General features: G+C 39.3%; 1 protein-coding gene across 2 annotated transcripts in view; it reads left to right on the forward strand.

Annotated features, from left to right (window-relative positions):
• Window positions 1–17433, forward strand: part of TOX3 (TOX high mobility group box family member 3) — a 109760-nt gene that overhangs the window by 72233 nt on the left and 20094 nt on the right. Inside the window, exons 2-3 of one of the 2 annotated variants that reach the window (XM_045989398.1) lie at window positions 6410–6475; window positions 10622–10876. In XM_045989398.1, the coding sequence (XP_045845354.1) occupies window positions 6410–6475; window positions 10622–10876 (321 nt within the window). The remainder of the gene's footprint in view (window positions 1–6409; window positions 6476–10621; window positions 10877–17433) is intronic. The other variant, XM_045989400.1, reaches the window with a different exon arrangement.

The following is a 17433-nucleotide window of genomic DNA, read 5'->3' on the forward strand; positions in this document are numbered from 1 at the left end:
TGAGAAAAGCCTCCAAAGGACGGGAAGTGAGAGAGGCATGAGGACATTGCTGGGGATGATGGCTCAGGTAGAGGAAGCAGCTGGTACAAAGGCCCTGAGGTCAGAATGTGTCTGGGGTCCTGCAGGAACAACAGGGAAGCCAACAGGGTTAAGGTAGGATAAACAAGGGGGAGAACATTGTCCAAGGGTCAGAGGAGAAACGGAGAGCCATTGTGAAGTCTTGGCTTCTTCCCTGAGGGAGTAGGAAGCCATTGGAAGTCCTGCGCAGAGGAGAGATGGGCTCTGACTCTGGTTTTCAAGGGATCTCCTTGGCTCTGTGCTGAGAATATACTGATGGACAGCATGTTAGAGGTGGCAGGACCAGCTGGGAGGTGACCGCTGTGGCCCACGAGGGGGTGGGTGGCTTGGGTCTGGGTGACAAAGTGGTCAGCCGTGAGGGCATAACCGGAAAGATGAGCCAACGGAGTCTTTGATGATTTGATGGGGGCAGGCAGAAAGAGTGGATTCAAGGATGATTTGTGGCCTGAGTCACCGGAAGTGAGTCATCTCCCCGTCAAAGGAGATGGGGAAGGCTGTGGGTGGAGCGGGTTTGGGGAGAAGATGAGGAATTCAGTTTTGTGCATATGATCAAGTCTGCCGATTGACATCCAAATGCAAATGCTGGAGGCAGTTGGATAGAGGAGTCTGGCACTCGGGAGATAACTATCTAGGAGTTTTTAGTGTATGGAAAAGGCAAATAATATTTTTGAAAGTTTATTTTCTTAAAAAAAAATCTTGCTTTATATTTGAACCTGTTAATATATGTATGCATATGTCTATGCATGTGTATAATTATACATATGTGTGTACATCAGCCTCTCTCTGTATTTAACTGTATATACATAATTAGCAGACATGTTTGCGCACGTCTGTATATCTTCTCCCACTCATTATACCTCCTGGTCCGTCGTTGGCAGTGTTTCGTGTCCAGGCTGTGGTCTCGTCCGTAACCTTTGGTGTAGACCGTCTTTACTGCAGGTGCACCCAGTAATCACCAGTATTTATTGTCATCTGTCCTACTGGACTTGTTGTGTTCACTCTTTGGGGCTGTCTGTCTTGACACAGACGACCACTGCTGGAAATGGTGAAAACCTGGTTATCTCGGGGAAGTTCTTTTCCGCGGGGGTAGGTAGCTGAGCTTTTGAGAGTGCGTGAACTATGCGAGTGAGCAGGGCTCTGCTCTTCCCTTCACGTGACTGTGCTTGGCCCGCTGGAGCCACAGTGGCACAGTTCATTTGGGTAAGCAACTTGACCGATGTCCTTACTGAGGCATCAAATTGGGTGGTGTTTGCTAACAAATGTAATGGGGAAAAAAGAAAAGAGAATTCGAAGGATTATCTTTTTTTTTTTTTTTTTAAGGATTACATTTGTGCCATTTAGCTGTTTGACACCCTGTAGTTAATGCCGCTTTATTAGAAGCCCATACAATTCTTTACATGGGCGTCAAAATAATTTTAGGGGAAATGATGTTGTGTGGACTCATCGGGCTGGAGTATTTTGTCTTGTGATTACAGATGGGTTTTTGTCTGTGCTGCTCTACTTTCTTCCAGGCCTTTTGCTGGACAAGCTAGAATTAACAATCTCCATTAATTTACTTTGGCACTTCACACGGTGAGACAGGCCATGAACATGATGGTTTCTAATAAATTTTTTTAGAAATCCTGCAATGCTCCTTTTTAATTGATGTCCTTCATAAATTGTATTTGCCGAAGCTGTAATTATTCATCAAGCAGCCAAAGCAAATCTATCTCCAGGTACAATGAAGATGTTCTTTTGTGAAATTATTAAGATACAGAAGTTCGACAGGCAGAGTAATTTAGTTCTGCTTTATAATTATATCTTTGGGGATTATATCTTTGGGGATCACATCTATTAGAGCCTATCAAAGTGGAAAGGACCGATCATCCCCAGTGTACTTCATAAATGCCCCTGCCTTGTAGTGACCATTTCCCCCAATATATAAGCCTTTGGAAACCATTGGAATTGGACTCTTTCTTTCACAATGTTTTTATACGCTCTTTGCCATAGGTAACTCCCTTTTCCACCCAATGTTCACTTAGTTTATTTGAAATATTTTGTTTTGACTCCTGAAATCACATTATAAAACCTTATATTGGTTGAGTTAGGGATCTTCCAAGGAAGATCCCTGAACAGCTACTATCTAGAAAGTTTGGAAATCAGCCAATTAAGATGACCCGGAATGCATAATTTTTAGAAATTCTTACTCAGGTGATTCACAAAATGCATGAAGCTTACCGTGGTACAAAATGAGGATATTAGCTTTGGTAAGGATTCAGGGAAAATAAAAGAGTATTGTCAATAAAGGCTTTGGAACAAGGTTTCGCAGAGTGTTCCCACAGACTGTTGTGGGGGAATGCAAAAGCAGCGTCCCATGGCAAATTTGGGGAAAGGGGGAGGGTTTACCATCTCCCACTTAAAGAAAAATATAAGCTTCATCCAGATAGGAACTTCGTCACCTTTCTCATCATTTTGTGGCCAGTGCCTTGCACATAGGAAGTGCACAAGTAAACGTTTGCTGAATGAATGAGCTGCAGGACTTCTCAGAACACGGAACTTGGTGTGGTGGGCACTGGGGCTCATCAAAGAGGAGCAGTGGTCCGCAGTCTTTCTCAAACCTAAGAGCCTTGGAACTCTTCCCTTGAGGAGCATTTTCCCAGAATGAGGTCCCTGGAAGTAGCTCCTGGGAAATTCTAGCCCTGAGTAAAACTGATGAAAATGGGGTCTTAACCTTGAATTGATCATTGAGTGAAATAGTCAAGGTCTTGTGGCCCTTGGAACATAAGTGGTACATGTTGTGAAGCAAGAGGGATGCCAGACTCCCATGCTTGCATCTATGATTTTGGCCACTGACCTCTAGAAGCCTCGGTCTGTTTATCTATTAAATAGGGATAATAATGACTTTTTCCCCCTAACTTGTTCTGGGTAAATAAATTGCATTTAGTCACACTTGGGAAAGTTAAAGGAAGTAATGTATGTAGAGGGTTTCTCATGATAATAATTATTATTACTATCATTATGTCTCAGTATCATCGTAAAAAAATGATGAAATTGCTTCAGTCAAGATGCATGATTATGAGACAATGAAGTTAAAAAAAAATGTGATCAATCTTTCTAAACAGCCTTTCCACAAACATTGGAATGTTTATAATGTGCTGGGCATTGTTGATTTGGGGGGGAGACAGTGAAGGCAGTGAAGGCCCCTTCCCTCATGGACCTAGGGATTTTTTGTAATATATTGTGTTTACCGATGTCGCTGTCTCTTAGAACATAAAGTAAATTTAATTGTACACAATTCAGTTAAAGTTAATTGTTCCGAGGTCATTATATTAGAGATCTGCCCCAAAGGATCACTTCTCCTCTCAGAATCAGATCTGTTCATACACAAAACGAGTAGAGGAGGATTCATAGGTCACATTTTAAAATAAAACAAATTAAATTAAGCTAGTGTTACCAGATAAGGTAAATCAGATGGAAAGTGGCATCCCTTTCATCCTGATCAGTTTAACCACACTGTAGAGTGGCCAAATTTAGCAAGTAAAAAATACACAGTGGCCTGTTATAGTTGAATCGCAGATAGAGACCCCCCCCTTTTTTTTAGTATAAGTATATCCCAAATAGTGCAGGGGACATACTTACACTTCAAGTTCTTTATTTGAAAACCAAATTTAACTGGGTACCCTCTGTCTTAATCAGCTACCCTACCACGCTGAATGAGGGGCCCAGGCACCTGTGCATGAGAGAGAGCGGCCTAAGTCAATGTTTACAGCATCTTTGTGGGGGAGGTTTTTTTCTTTTTCTTTCTTTTCTTTTTTTTTTTTTTTTTTACCCCAAACTGAACGGAAAACCTTGGCTTCTGTTTGAAATGATTTATAACTCTTCCTGCCTGATCGCCAAGTGTTTCCAAATTAAAAGCCATTAATTAAGGCCTTATATAGATACAAAAGATATGCAAGGAGTGCTTTGTAATTCCAGCCCAGTACTTCAGGTGAGAGCTTTTCAAATTACGTGGACCACTGGAACCACCTGCTTGACTAAACGCAGCGCGGCGGGCCTGTAGCTCATCAGCACACCGCGGGCCAGCGTTGTTACTGATTTTTCTCATTTCTCCAGGGCAAATACTAATTAATGGATACAATTCACAGCTGATTAGCTGTAGTTTCTTCAGTAATTACATTCGCAGACTAACTGTTCAGAAGAGGATTTCTAACCCAGTTCTTACTTCACTCTAAGCTTAATTTGTTTTTTGAATTGTTTAGGCCCTTAGTTTAATAGCCATTTTATTTTTCTTTGTTGTTTTAGGTGCTATTAGATAATAAGTGAGTTTAATCTTAAAAAAAAAACAAACCTCTCTGATAATGAGCTGCTTTCCTTAAATGGATTTCTAATTCCCCAGCAAAACCTACATTTAAATAACGTTAAAGCGGGATGCAGGCTGCCGGGCGATCTGGGGAAGCGGGATGGGTGCCTGGAATTTACGTCGTGTCCCAGGTTCTCAGAAAATACCCAAAAAGAACGTTCGGAAGGGAGGCCTTGAGATTTTCTCCTAGCGTCATTAATTCATGGAAAATTCCAAGACAGAAACCTATGCTTTTTCTTGCATATAATTAACATTGTAGAAAAATGGGGGAAAGATGTTGGTGTCTGGGGAGGGGGGCAGCAGTGCACGTCTACCTGCTCCCATATGTACTTTTCTTAACCTCAAAGTTATTTTTAAACCCCTGTATTGATATGCAGTGGACACACAACAAACTGCGCGTAGTTCACGTAGACGCCTTTGTGAGTCTGGAGACAAGTATACGTGGGTGAAAGCAGCCCCCCAAGTTTTTGGTATCACACGCCTTCAGAGAAACCAGATAAAGGTCTTTCTTAAGTGCTAACAAATACATCTTTCAGAAATCCTTATGAAGATGTTTATCCAAATGAATCTGAGGGCTCATTGTGTGAGTATGTATTTAGGGGTCGTTTTCCAGGGTGGGATTTTGCTTCTGTAGACCAGAGCGGCGTGCCGGAGCCATTAGAGCCTTTCGTGTAAATCCCGCTTAGTTCTTGGATGCCTGACATGATAAAGTGTAGCATGTCAATCCCGCGTCTGTGCGCGGATCTTACAGGTTGAGTCAGGGGCTCAGAGCCCCCTAGAATTGCTGAGGGAAGGATTACGTGGGTCTTCCATGTCTATATTTATTCTCTACATTTACCTGTCCATGTATCTGTATTTCTCTCTCTCTTTCTCTCTCTCTCACTCCTTGGAAAAGTTACGCCTTTTACTTTAAGTAATTAACTAGCTCTGTTTACATTAGAGAATGGACATATACATTTCACCCTTTGGAGGCCAAACCTGCGTGTTATTTGATGCACTGAAGTCAGGAAACAATACGTGTTATAAAAAAAGAAAGGGCATTCTTCCACCATGGAAAGATGATGAAAATAATATAGCTCCAAATAATTATGCTCACGGAGCCTTTCCATATTTCCAGACTGATAACGAAATGTTTAAAGCAACAAAACGTGCCTACTTATACCATCTGAACCTGAAAATACATTTCTGGCAAAATCCAAGTTTTACATTTTGATAACAGGTCTGTCGCAGTAAAGAGCTTATGTCTGAAATGCTGATACAGTCTTATTTGTGATGGTATGAATAGGCTATTGTGTTAGGGAATTAAATAAAAATTGCTGTGTTCATAGGATCCCGCTTATTTTTTAAACCTCTTTGCACTTAATGTTACATTGAGAGATTAAATATCACTGTTTTCAACAGCTCTGATGGACACAGATATCGTTTTCAACTCTGTTTGGAGATTAAAAAAAAATTCTTTCGTCTCATTATTTATTTATATTCATGCCACACCCCATTCACGAGAAAATAGAATTTGAGTCCCGAGAATTGAATTCTATTCCCTTTATTTCACATTTTAACCTTCTCACACTTGTGACATCTGTTCCTGAAAAGTACGCTGTGAAATCCCAACATGCTCTAAAAACGTGTCAAGGTGATTTTCTTGGGAACTTTGCCTTCGCCCTCTGACAAAGGCCGGTTCAGCAAGCCACACCCACTAGTGGTCGGTTGGCCAAATGTTTGTACATCGTCTCCCTTCGCCGCCCGTCTTGATGAGGAACACCATTTTCTAGAATTTTCAAGTTAGCTTAACTCTGTGCTCTCTTTCCTCAGAGAAGCAGCCGACAGCACGTAGCACAGAGCCTCTGTCCCAGGCCCCATTTGGTCTGAGGAAAACCACTCTTTTATCTTATGACACCGCCATTCTTGCCAAATCCCATCTGAGTTTTAAGGAAACCATCAGGATTCTTTATTTTTCTGCATATTAACGTAAAACAATCTGTTTTCTTTCAGTTCGGGAGTAACAATAATTACATGAACATGGCTGAGGCAAACAGTGCTTTCTTTGCAGCCAGTGAGGTAGGTGTCTGCCTTCATATGTCTGTTCATGTTTTGTGTGTCATTTAGATGGTTTAAAAGGCTTGCAGGGAAAAAGCAAAGTATCGAATTTATCTCTCTTATGTGGTGCAAGGTAATGACTCTGGAGGAGAAACGAGAAAAACCTTTTGGAAAAGAAAATGACCTGACAAGTCTATCACTTGTCCAGAGGCTGTTAACCAACGTTAGTAATTCACACACATCTCTTGATGTAAAGAAATGCTCATGCAAATCATGAGCAAATTTTCTCAAATTGGCATCTGAGCAAATCAAGTGGTGATTTTGAAACTTAGGGTGGAAGTGACTTTCATAGAAAATATTTCAACTTCGCTAAGCTCTGGAGATAATTTCATTAAGATGCCCTGGTTGGGGAAAGGATGTGGCAGGGTAGTATTATGGTTTCTTGGGTCTTCAGGGGAGTGATATGAAGTGAGTGTTTTGTTTTCTCATTAGAGTCCCCACAGCCTGTTACAGTGCCTGGCACGTAGTAGGTATTCAATGAATACAGATAGAATGAATGAATGAAAGGATATGTTCCAAGACTTGGCCATGGGGGGGAAAACTGGGTGGCAGACTTGAGAGGCAACACCACGTGGGCTCTGGGTCTGTGTAGAATATACTGGAACAAAGGGATCAAACGTCTTCTTGTTGCTGTTTTTACTACATGCCCTGCTTACTGTCCTATGGCTGTTTTCTGGGCTCACTGGCTGGCCCTCCAGAAAAACCTCGATCTTGACAAGATCAAGAAAACAGTTTCCTTTAAAAAAAAAAAAAAAAGTCAAACCGTGAGATTTCAGATTTTTAAAACAAGAACACACAGGTGAAAGTGGTCCAAATGGGACATTTCCTCCTGGGGTTCCTGTAATAAAAAGTCTTCATTTTCCCCAATACATTCTCAAATATAGGAAACTGAACTAACTTGACCCCAGAGGATGAAAATCATAATGGCTTTGTAAATGATCTCGGTACAGGGAAGCAAGTGGTACGAAAGAAATTAACTTGGAGAAATTAGTAGAAAAAATGAGGAATCAAGAATTAAGGGTATTCGTAGATGAATCGTTTTTTCCAGTGACCATCCTCTCTCTCTCTCTCACTGAGAAGACGGCCCAGATAAGGGATATTGTCTGGCACTGGCTGCTGTGTTGTTTGTGATAATGAACACAAACCCCATCTGTAAGGACAACATGATGTTTCATTCTGTAGGATTTTTTTCCCTACATTTGAATCAAACATTGATGAAAGCTCTACTGCCAGCAGCTGTTCAGAGACAATTTAATTCCAGCTGTGATAATTCACCGTGGCAGACATTGGCTGTTATATGTTGATACAACAGTTCTCGGGATTTGCATTTTTATCAAAAGGAACCAATGTTTTGAACATTTCAGTACAGATGGTATTTAACCATGTACATACTATTTTAACGTGTTCAAGGTAAACACTTGAAGAGTCCGTATCTGTGAGAAGGAATCATGTAGGCTCTCAATGATGAACCCGATACCGGTCATACGGCAGGGTTGCAAAAGTCTGTCTTTTTTTGTCGGTGGTGGGACCATAATAGTTACTGTAGCTTCTCAGACATACCCAGAGTTTGCACTTCCTCTTTTCTCTAAGGAATGCTTAACTTTATTGTTCATATATTACCTCTCTTTAAAAGTGTTTCAAGATCTTAGCATTTTTTTGGTTATTTATGATAATGTCATTTTGTTATATTGTTTTGCTAGGTTATGCTCTAGTAATGGACCCGAGTCTTCCTTAAAATTAATTTTTTTTTAAATTACCCCACAGGGATGTATTACATGTAAGATATCTCTCTGTTCCTTAACAAAAATAAAGACAAAAGCCTCTTTAATTTTGACCGCCTAGCAGAAGACATGCTTTACGTTAGAGTTTAAGAGCTAATCTTACGCAACGATTTTGCCGTACATCTTTTCTTGAACAAAAAATAAAGCCCAAGTAAATGTTAATGCACCGCATTATAGCATGTGCCTAATTTCCCAATCATTGCATTAAAAGTAAATTTATTTGGTTTTTTAACATTTTAATGAGCGCAAAGTAATTCAGGCAGACTTTAGGTTTGAATGCTGTAAAGTCGAAATTGTGCCTGAAACCAATTCCCTTCCCATAGATACTGCCCTGTAGATAACACCACGGGGACTCGGATACTCCGAGTTTGAAATTCACACATTTGCTTTATGTTTTCTGTCTGTGTCATGATTACCCTGACCATTTTTAAAGTACTTTAAATATTTATTGAAATAATATTTCAAGTGTTAATTACAGTGGTAATGAAAACAGCCAAATGCCACATATCAAGAATGAGTGTTTATCCGTATTGTTAATGTGATATGTTAGATTTCATTAAGCAGTAATGGGGTAGCAAATGAGTCACAAATTACAGTTGCATCTGTTACTAGACCACATTAGTGCCAAAGTAACGGCAAATGCCAGCTATAGGGCTATGTTCATTAGCCAACCACGTTTGTGGCCAATTTATCCCTTTGTGTTTGAGAACTCGGGGTACCACAGTCAGACATTGATATCTTTTGGGGGGGTCAGGATTAGAATAAGTATGTCAAAGAATCTTGTACCCATTCTAGCTTTCAAATATCTTTTTATGCTCTCATGTTTTGCATATATAGCGAATCTGCTAGGGACCTCAAGATGTCCACTTGTCCCACCGTAGCTTCCCATAGCTTGTGACCTCTTTATTTCTGGGAAGATACAATTAACAGTGGACAGATTCTATATGCGGAATGGTTTTTTTTTTCCTTGAGTTTGTTTCTGTTTTCTCACAAGTGATTATTAAGTTATAGCGTCATTAATAGTTTGAGGAGTGATGGCTTGTAGCTTCTTAATTAGTTCCCTAAACCAATTGTCGCAGTTTCAAATTACCTTGCATCAGTTAATTCTTCAAAAAAAATGCTACTAATAATGGATGATACCTTTGATCCTCTGAGCTACGAACAAAAAATATTTGACCCCTTCACTCCGCCAAAACTAACATCCTGGACCTAGTCTTCCGCCCCAACCCCACCAAATCCAAGTTATAGTTTAAGAAAGGTGGTTAGCTTAATAGAACGTGGCAACCCTGGTTTGCATCCAAACACCCAGTTTTCAAACACTATCTTTAAGACTTGAAGTAGCAATGAAGAGTGTAGTGTTGTTATTTACTTAGGTCTTGAGAAATAACACTTTTCTGAATAAGTGAGCAACCTCAGTCAATTCAGTGTGTCTGTATCAGTGTATTTCTGTGCTCATTCTGTGGTCTTTTTTGGTTTGGTTTTGTCTTTTTGTTTGTTTTGTTTTAAGTAGAGCCTGACATGGGGCTTGAACTCAAAATCCCGAGATCAAGACTTGAGCTGAGATCAAGACTCTGATGATTAACCAGCTGTGCCCCCCAGGAACCCCTATAAATAGACTTTTGAAGTTGAAGACTGCCAGAAGTGTTCTGATGAATACATATTAAAATCATCATGAAAGAAAATAACTCTCCTTATAGTTTAAATGAAAGCCCTGGGACCTTCTAATATATGCTCCGATAATCCTTATATAAAATTTTGTATTACAAACTGTTACAATTTCCATAGAAGCCTTCGCTGTGCTTGGGAATAGACCAATAAGGAAATTAAAAAAGCAAACCCCAAATTTAATATTACTTGTTTTATATGTTGTGGCAGAAAGTAAATATGTGTAATGTTCACTTCCGGATTAATGTTGTGTGTGCGCACCACAAAATCGTCAGCATTTTATGAAGCATGTGGATAATGTAAGCGGTTTGAGCTGTTTCGCTAACATATCAATAAAGTAGCAATTTGTTATATAGCCAAGTCTAATGTCGCTGATGCTCTCACTAACAACAAAGACAGATGTTGCTAATTAAGTACGCATTAAAAAACTGTTAATACTGATACTCCATTAAAACCATATGATAATGAGACTTAAATCTTTAATCAGAACGATCAGCAAAACTTTATATATGGAAATCTGTGTTTAAGATGTTTTCATTTGAGAAATAAATATTTGGCCTAGCTATGCAGTGTTATCATGCAAAATCTTTCTTTTTCCCTCTAAGGAGAAATAAGACGTAGGAAGAGAATATGAAGATGTCTCTATTTTGTTTCCTTTTAGCAGACATTCCATACGCCAAGCCTTGGGGATGAGGAGTTTGAGATCCCCCCTATCACGCCTCCTCCAGAGTCAGACCCCGCCCTGGGCATGCCCGATGTTCTTCTACCCTTCCAAGGCCTGAGTGATCCATTGCCTTCCCAGGGAAGTGAGTTCACACCCCAGTTTCCCCCTCAAAGCCTGGATCTTCCTTCCATTACAATCTCAAGAAATCTCGTGGAACAAGATGGCGTGCTTCATAGCAGTGGGTTGCATATGGTAGGTGCTACCTTTATTGCTTGAAAGTGTTTTTTTAATCGTTTGCACTTCTCTTGGTAAAGACCTGAGAACGCATGTTCTGAAACGGGCTTCTGCCCATCTGCCGATGGACCTGAGGATTATTCTTCCCGGTGCCATTTAAACACAGAGGCGAGAGGGTTATGGGTTGATGGACGATCACCTGAAGGAGGATGACCCAGCAAGATCCTTCTGATCTGAAATGATTTTCAGCAAGTCTGATCCATTGGTTGGGAAGTAGGCAGTCTTTTCTTGGCTTTGGTATAACACAGAGATGTACTTGAGTGGAAAGTCTGCCCAGGAGAGATTTTAGAAATGGAGGCCCTTACCGGGTACCTAGGCCTTTTTCATTTGTTGGATTATAACATAATGTTTATGCTACATGATTTGCTCCTACCTCAGATGAAATATCAAACTGTGATACAGAGAAAGGGAAAAAGAATAATTGCTCATAGCCAGCAGAGGAACACATAGAGTGGGTTATTGTGTGAAATATACCTAATTGTGTTATTTATTGTCATAAACATGGAATAAGGCACTCCAGAGAGCCAAAATCACTAATGCAATAATTTTGGTTCTGTTTTTCTTAGTGTGCAATTATAGTCCGCAATCACCAGAGTAAATCTGCTTAAGTATTTTAAAGTCTTCTGCTGGGATTGGTTTTTTCTTCCATCATACTATATATAATACATTTGTGTCTATCTAGGTGAGGTACTAAGCAGACGTCTTAAAACAAGATTAATAGTTTATAGGGCCTTTTTTTTTTAACCCTGCTAAAATGAAACAGATGTGTTGGTATAACAAAAAACAAATCCTATTTCTTGTTTACATATTTCTCTGCACATTAGGACCATGCCAGTGATGTTTATTGGTTTCACTGTTAATTCCCCAGATAACAACAGATGATTGCAAAATATATAGTGGATTAGCGGCGCAAAGATTCAGAGTGCTCTCTGAGATATAAGATTACTTTCCCAAATAGGATTGCGGCAACATAATTTTCTTTGCTTGTGATCTTTTGTGTTTGAGCTGAACATCAGGGCTGTTATTTTTACTTTTTTTTTTGTCAGAAAAGAATGCAGCGAACAGTAGGGAAATGGTCATTAAGTATTCATAAACGTCCCTCACCATCGCAAATAATTGTTTCCTGCGGACTTTCTTAACATTTCTGTCCCTTTGACACTGGAATGGAGGGTTCTGTCCTCTGTTCCTCTACAATCAGCCTTGTAGGGCTGTGCTCAGAAACTCATGAAAATAAAAAGGGTGTTTAGTCACCAGGGGAGTTTACCGGGGTTCACCATTATTCCCAGATGCTCAGCGAGGCTCATTTCAGTTGCAGAAATAGTTAAAAGACCATATAATGCATGCTAAATGTGTATTTTATTAAATTGGTAAATATTATTAATAATATAAGAATCTGCCTTTAAATTAAGCATCTGATGAATTACCTTGCCTTAACGCTCTAAAGCTGTTATTGCTGGTGTAAAAAAGTGTAAAGGAGGCATTTTGACTATGAAATTTCATTTCATGGTCAATTGAATTTACTATATTGGAAAGAACTAAAGATGGAATCATAAAATAATTATGATATTCACATACACTTAAAGAACAATGCTTTCACGGACTGGCCTTGGGAGAGAGGACTCAATTTTTAATGCTTCTTTTGTAATGTATTGCTAATCACTAAAGCAGTTGAATTATTTCATTGATTTTTAAAAGGAGAAGTGCTTTAGCTAAGTGCAGGCTGTTGTCACGGGTACGGACACAGACCTCATCACATTTACGGAGTGCCTTTCTGAAGTTTTGCTGAACCTGAGTGATATTTATTTTGGCTTGAAACAAACTAATCTTGTATTGAAAATTCTAGTCGGATTTCACCTTGAAGAAATGTCATGGGATTTTAAATCACAAATGTTGGAAAGAATAAAATGTACTTGGACAGAATTATGATGAATACAATGTGTCGTTGGCTTTGTTCTATGTACTACCTGACATGTTCACCTATAAACTTGAATTCAGAATCGCCAGAGGCATGGTTAAAAATAGGCTATGTCAAGGTTCTTCTAGATCTCCCTCCGGGTACTGAGTTGGCTGGCTTCATCATAATACTCCACAGCAGCTCCTTGGAGATTTGCCTTAGGAAGGTCACCGGAAAAATAATAAATAATACTTTATACATCATGCATTCGGCTTCCCGGGGTGTGCTGGATATTTCAGGATATTTCAGACCTTATCCAAGTAAGAAGTTTTATTATCCAAATGAATATGGCCGTCTGTTAAGGATTGCTGCGGTGAATTAAGACTGTCCCAGAAGGAGAGAAGCCAGCTTGTTTATGCTGTATCCAACCAGCTTCTCTTCAGAGCTTCTCCGGTTTTCCTTTAGAAAGACTGACAGCTGCGTCACATGACTGATGAGCCGCATTTTTGTTGGCAACAAACGCAACGTGTTTATCTTCCTTACCTTTATGCCATTAGACCATTAGACGTAAAAACAGAAAGCGGGAAACAAAACCGGAGGATTAAAAAGAGCCCAGTGATTAGCATTCATATTTCAACAAAGAATGCAAAGAATGGCCTCGTAGTGGAAAGCAAATTGTTGAAAAATTGAACGTCAATGCGTTTGTGACTTCAAAGAACAACCTTGATTTGCATCTGTGTGTGTTGCGGGGCGGGGGGGGGGGGGGGGGGGGGGATATGTGTATTTTGCTGGCCAGTCAAAACCAACAGTATATTCTGGTTTAAAAAAAAAAAAAAATCTCTACCTCTAAGCATTATGGTCAGTACAGATGATCATCTGGAAATTTTTTTAATCTCCAAAAGATTGCAATTCTAAAAATCTACAACGTGCGCTCCAAAGGGTTTGGTGGTGTTTTATTTATTTTTTTTTAACACCTCTCTATAATCTGCCCAGCCTGCTGAGTAGTAGTGACATCAGTAGTACATCAATTTCAGAAAGTGGATTATTTTTACTAGACAGCTATTGTGACATATTGGGTCAGTCATAAATGAAAGATATTCATGCAAGCATGCAATACTTGTAATGAAGTCTCACTCTGACCTTCTGTATGATTGATTCTGTAATTTAGTTTTCTGAGGCAGTGCCTGAAATGAAATGAAATCATGTTGAACAAGTTTTGAATACCCACAGTGCACCAGGAGAAGAAAAATCGGCAGCCCTAGAGGCTTGAGAGAGCAGCTGAACGATTTATCTCTGTGCTATTATAGCCTTTGCCAGCGTTCAACATTTCTTTCTTTTTTTTTTTTTTTTCTTATTTGGCTTAAGTACTTAATTCTGCAGGTAGCTGTAAATGGGAAAATAAAATGCTGTTCAGATTTAAAATGACAGGACAGGAGTATGTGCAGGGGACTGATAAAATATCTTGAATAGAACTGACCTTTCATGTAGCTGAAAGTTACTGGGGGATTCATCCTCATAATTACCATATAGATTATTTTTATTTCTTTCCTGCAATGAAACATTTCAGAGAGCAGTAGTGCTGATTGAATGAAAATTGAACTTGTTAACATTCTTTTCAGCTTAGCCTGTTGTACATAACAGAAGGTTAGCTTTGATGAATTTCAAAATTCTCTTTGATATCCAAGAAACAGACAGTAAAATAATTGTCTCTAGTCTGATATTTTGTATGCCCCCCAAAAGAGAATTTATAAAACACACTGATAATTCACATACTTTTTCTTCATACATTATATTTCATGTTTAGAGGACTGACATTTTTCTGTTTGATATTGCTTTGGATTTAATTGTGATACCGCATATTTATAGAAAATGCTACTCTTGTTGCTCTGGTCGTATCAGACATAGTGTTAGGACGTTGAAAAGGCAGGAAGTAAGGGAGGCATATTGGAATATGGGAGGCTCTGTACCTGTTAACGAAAAAGAAAAGGAGTGATAAAAGTCCTATAGAAGATATGCATGCAGAGAAGAAAATTAAAAGCTTTTAAAATATTCATAAGATTCTTAAGTCACACTCTGGACAGATACCACTTATAAGCAGAGAAATGAGGCTACAAGCAGAATAACACATCGAAAACTACCAGGCCTATTTTCAAAGTTTTTCTCACAATCATTGTTTGTTATGGCTCTGATTTCAAAGTTGAATTATTTTCGTTTTTACAAAATGACTTTCATGCCGTTTTTATACTTTAAAAAAAAATCTTACATTTAGAGAAATAGCAGACTTTCAAGTAATACATTGTTTTAGCGATGTTGCTTAATGTGTTACAGATAAAACAGTTATTTCATGGGTCATTAATGTGTGTAACGCGTGGAACGTTCTATTAAAACAAGCCCTTATTATTGTTATGCACATGTTCATTGCCATCGTCAACAGTCTGCACAGCTACATGCCACAGGATAATTACCACGTAGCCATTGGAGGGACCGACAGTCTCTCATACAGATTGAATGATTACGGATTGAATGATAACGACGAGTTAGATATGTTTTTGGTCAAGTGATAGTCAAAAAAAGTATTTTTATTCTGAGTCAACAGTAGAAAAGGCACCAATTACCTCAACAGAACACCCGCTTTGAGTGGAGTGGGACCTATCCTTTTCAAGTCCAAATGTGAGCACATTGAAATGGTATCAACCTTTGGCAGACCAAAGTGCCGTATATTATTCTCAATGATTAGAGAGTGATTATCCTATGTACAGAGTTGCTTTCTCAAATACCAACATCTCTTCCAGGTCATCCAAAAATTTGTGGAGTCCTGATGACTGCTTTAAAGGTGCTTCTCATCCACACTTTTAACTTAGCAATTACTACACCTTGACCATTGTGTGATCCAAATACACAGGCCACAGGCATTTTTATGATCTACCTTTCTTTGTAGAGCAAATAGCCTTGGCCCATGCATAGCTTAAAATAAATGTTCTTTTTTTCTTTTTAAAGATTTATTTACTTATTTACTTGACAAACAGAGATCACAAGTAGGCAGAGAGGCAGGCAGGGAAGCAGGCTCCCTGCTGTGCAGAGAGCCCGACGCAGGGCTCGATCCCAGGACCCTGGGATCATGACCTGAGCCAAAGGCAGAGGCTTTAACCCACTGAGCCACCTAAAATAAATGTTCCTTATTCTGTCTTTAAAGTTGAGTTAACTTCACCGTCACCTGGCGCGTGTTCCAAACTTCTGCTAACTCCGGTTCACGTGTGTGCAAACACGTGATCACTTGCTTGATTGATAACACTCAAGACAAAGAATTGTTAGAAAGTCATGCCCTGATTTATTGCCCCGGATCTTGTTTTTAGCCTATATAACCTATAGTTACCTACTGTATGGTGATAACGCCAGCACCTCCCAGTGGATCAGGGACAGGAGAGACAGCATTTTTTACATCGCTCAGATTGCCAAATAAAACTGGCATGAGGGTTCAGACATTTTTTGTAGAGGGATGAAGGTTATACTCGTGCTGTTGCCCCATTTCCTTTAATCGTGGCACCTGTCACTCTTTGAAGTGGCTTCCTTTGCCCGTACACAGCCTGTCCCCTCCTCGTGTCTGTCTCATGGGCGGCAGGCAGGCTCACACCTGGAACAGTGTTTGGGCTAGAATACACTAGGCGCTCAATAAGTGTTTTATCTGTTGCATATATGAATGAATGAAAGACAGACTGCGTATTTGCTATTAAGAGCATACCTTGACTATTAAGTAAAAATGAAAGAGAGGCCGTTTGAGGTATAAACAGCTGTAAACATGGAATTCCTCCTTGAACTTTTCCTTGGGGCCTGAATGAAATCAACAAGGAGCCGACTCCTTGGTAAAAGAAAGGAGCTATGGGGTCTACAGGTGCAATACCATTAAGTGTTTTATGGCAAACTCTTGGAAATTTTATTTTGCTTAGAAACTATTAATTAACTTTCAGGAAGACTGTTTTTCACAAAACACTCATGTGTAGGTATGTTTGATTATAACCCTAAGGGTAGCTATTAAGGAAAAATTGTCTATTTCAGGGCAGATATTTTGATGAAGTTAAGGTTTGTGGTATGTAGGTCTGTAATTATCCTTGGTATGCATTTGTCATAACGGTGTTTATTTCAGGGTTTTACTGGGGTCAGGAATACACTAGCTGGCCGTGACAGTTGATTGTTGTTCATTTGGAGACAAAGTTTTAACATAGCTATAGGACGTAGTAACTTAAATAATAGAGCGTAAAATTACCGACCTGAATTTCGTATCTGTAGTTCTCCGATCTTTATTAATACAAAGCAATTTTTATTACTGATAATTGTTTAATTGCTCCATTTCTCAAGAAATATTGATTGAAAAAACCACCCCAGTGCGAATGTGTTTAGTCACACTCGCTAATATATTTGGGTTATTTGCTTCTTAATTAGATGCTATCTTCTGTTATGAAAACCTAACATTGGATCATTACGAAGAATATTTATTTGTAAGTGTGCACAGAAGACGCACATTAGATGTTTAAAAATCTTTTATGGCAAAAAGCAGCCCAGAAGGAAGTAAGTGACCCTGCCATGAGAAAAATAGAAATAAAATAGAGTCATCATGTGTGATACC

Source organism: Meles meles, chromosome 19, assembly GCF_922984935.1.
Source record: "Meles meles chromosome 19, mMelMel3.1 paternal haplotype, whole genome shotgun sequence".
NCBI classification, from domain to species: Eukaryota; Metazoa; Chordata; class Mammalia; order Carnivora; family Mustelidae; genus Meles; species Meles meles.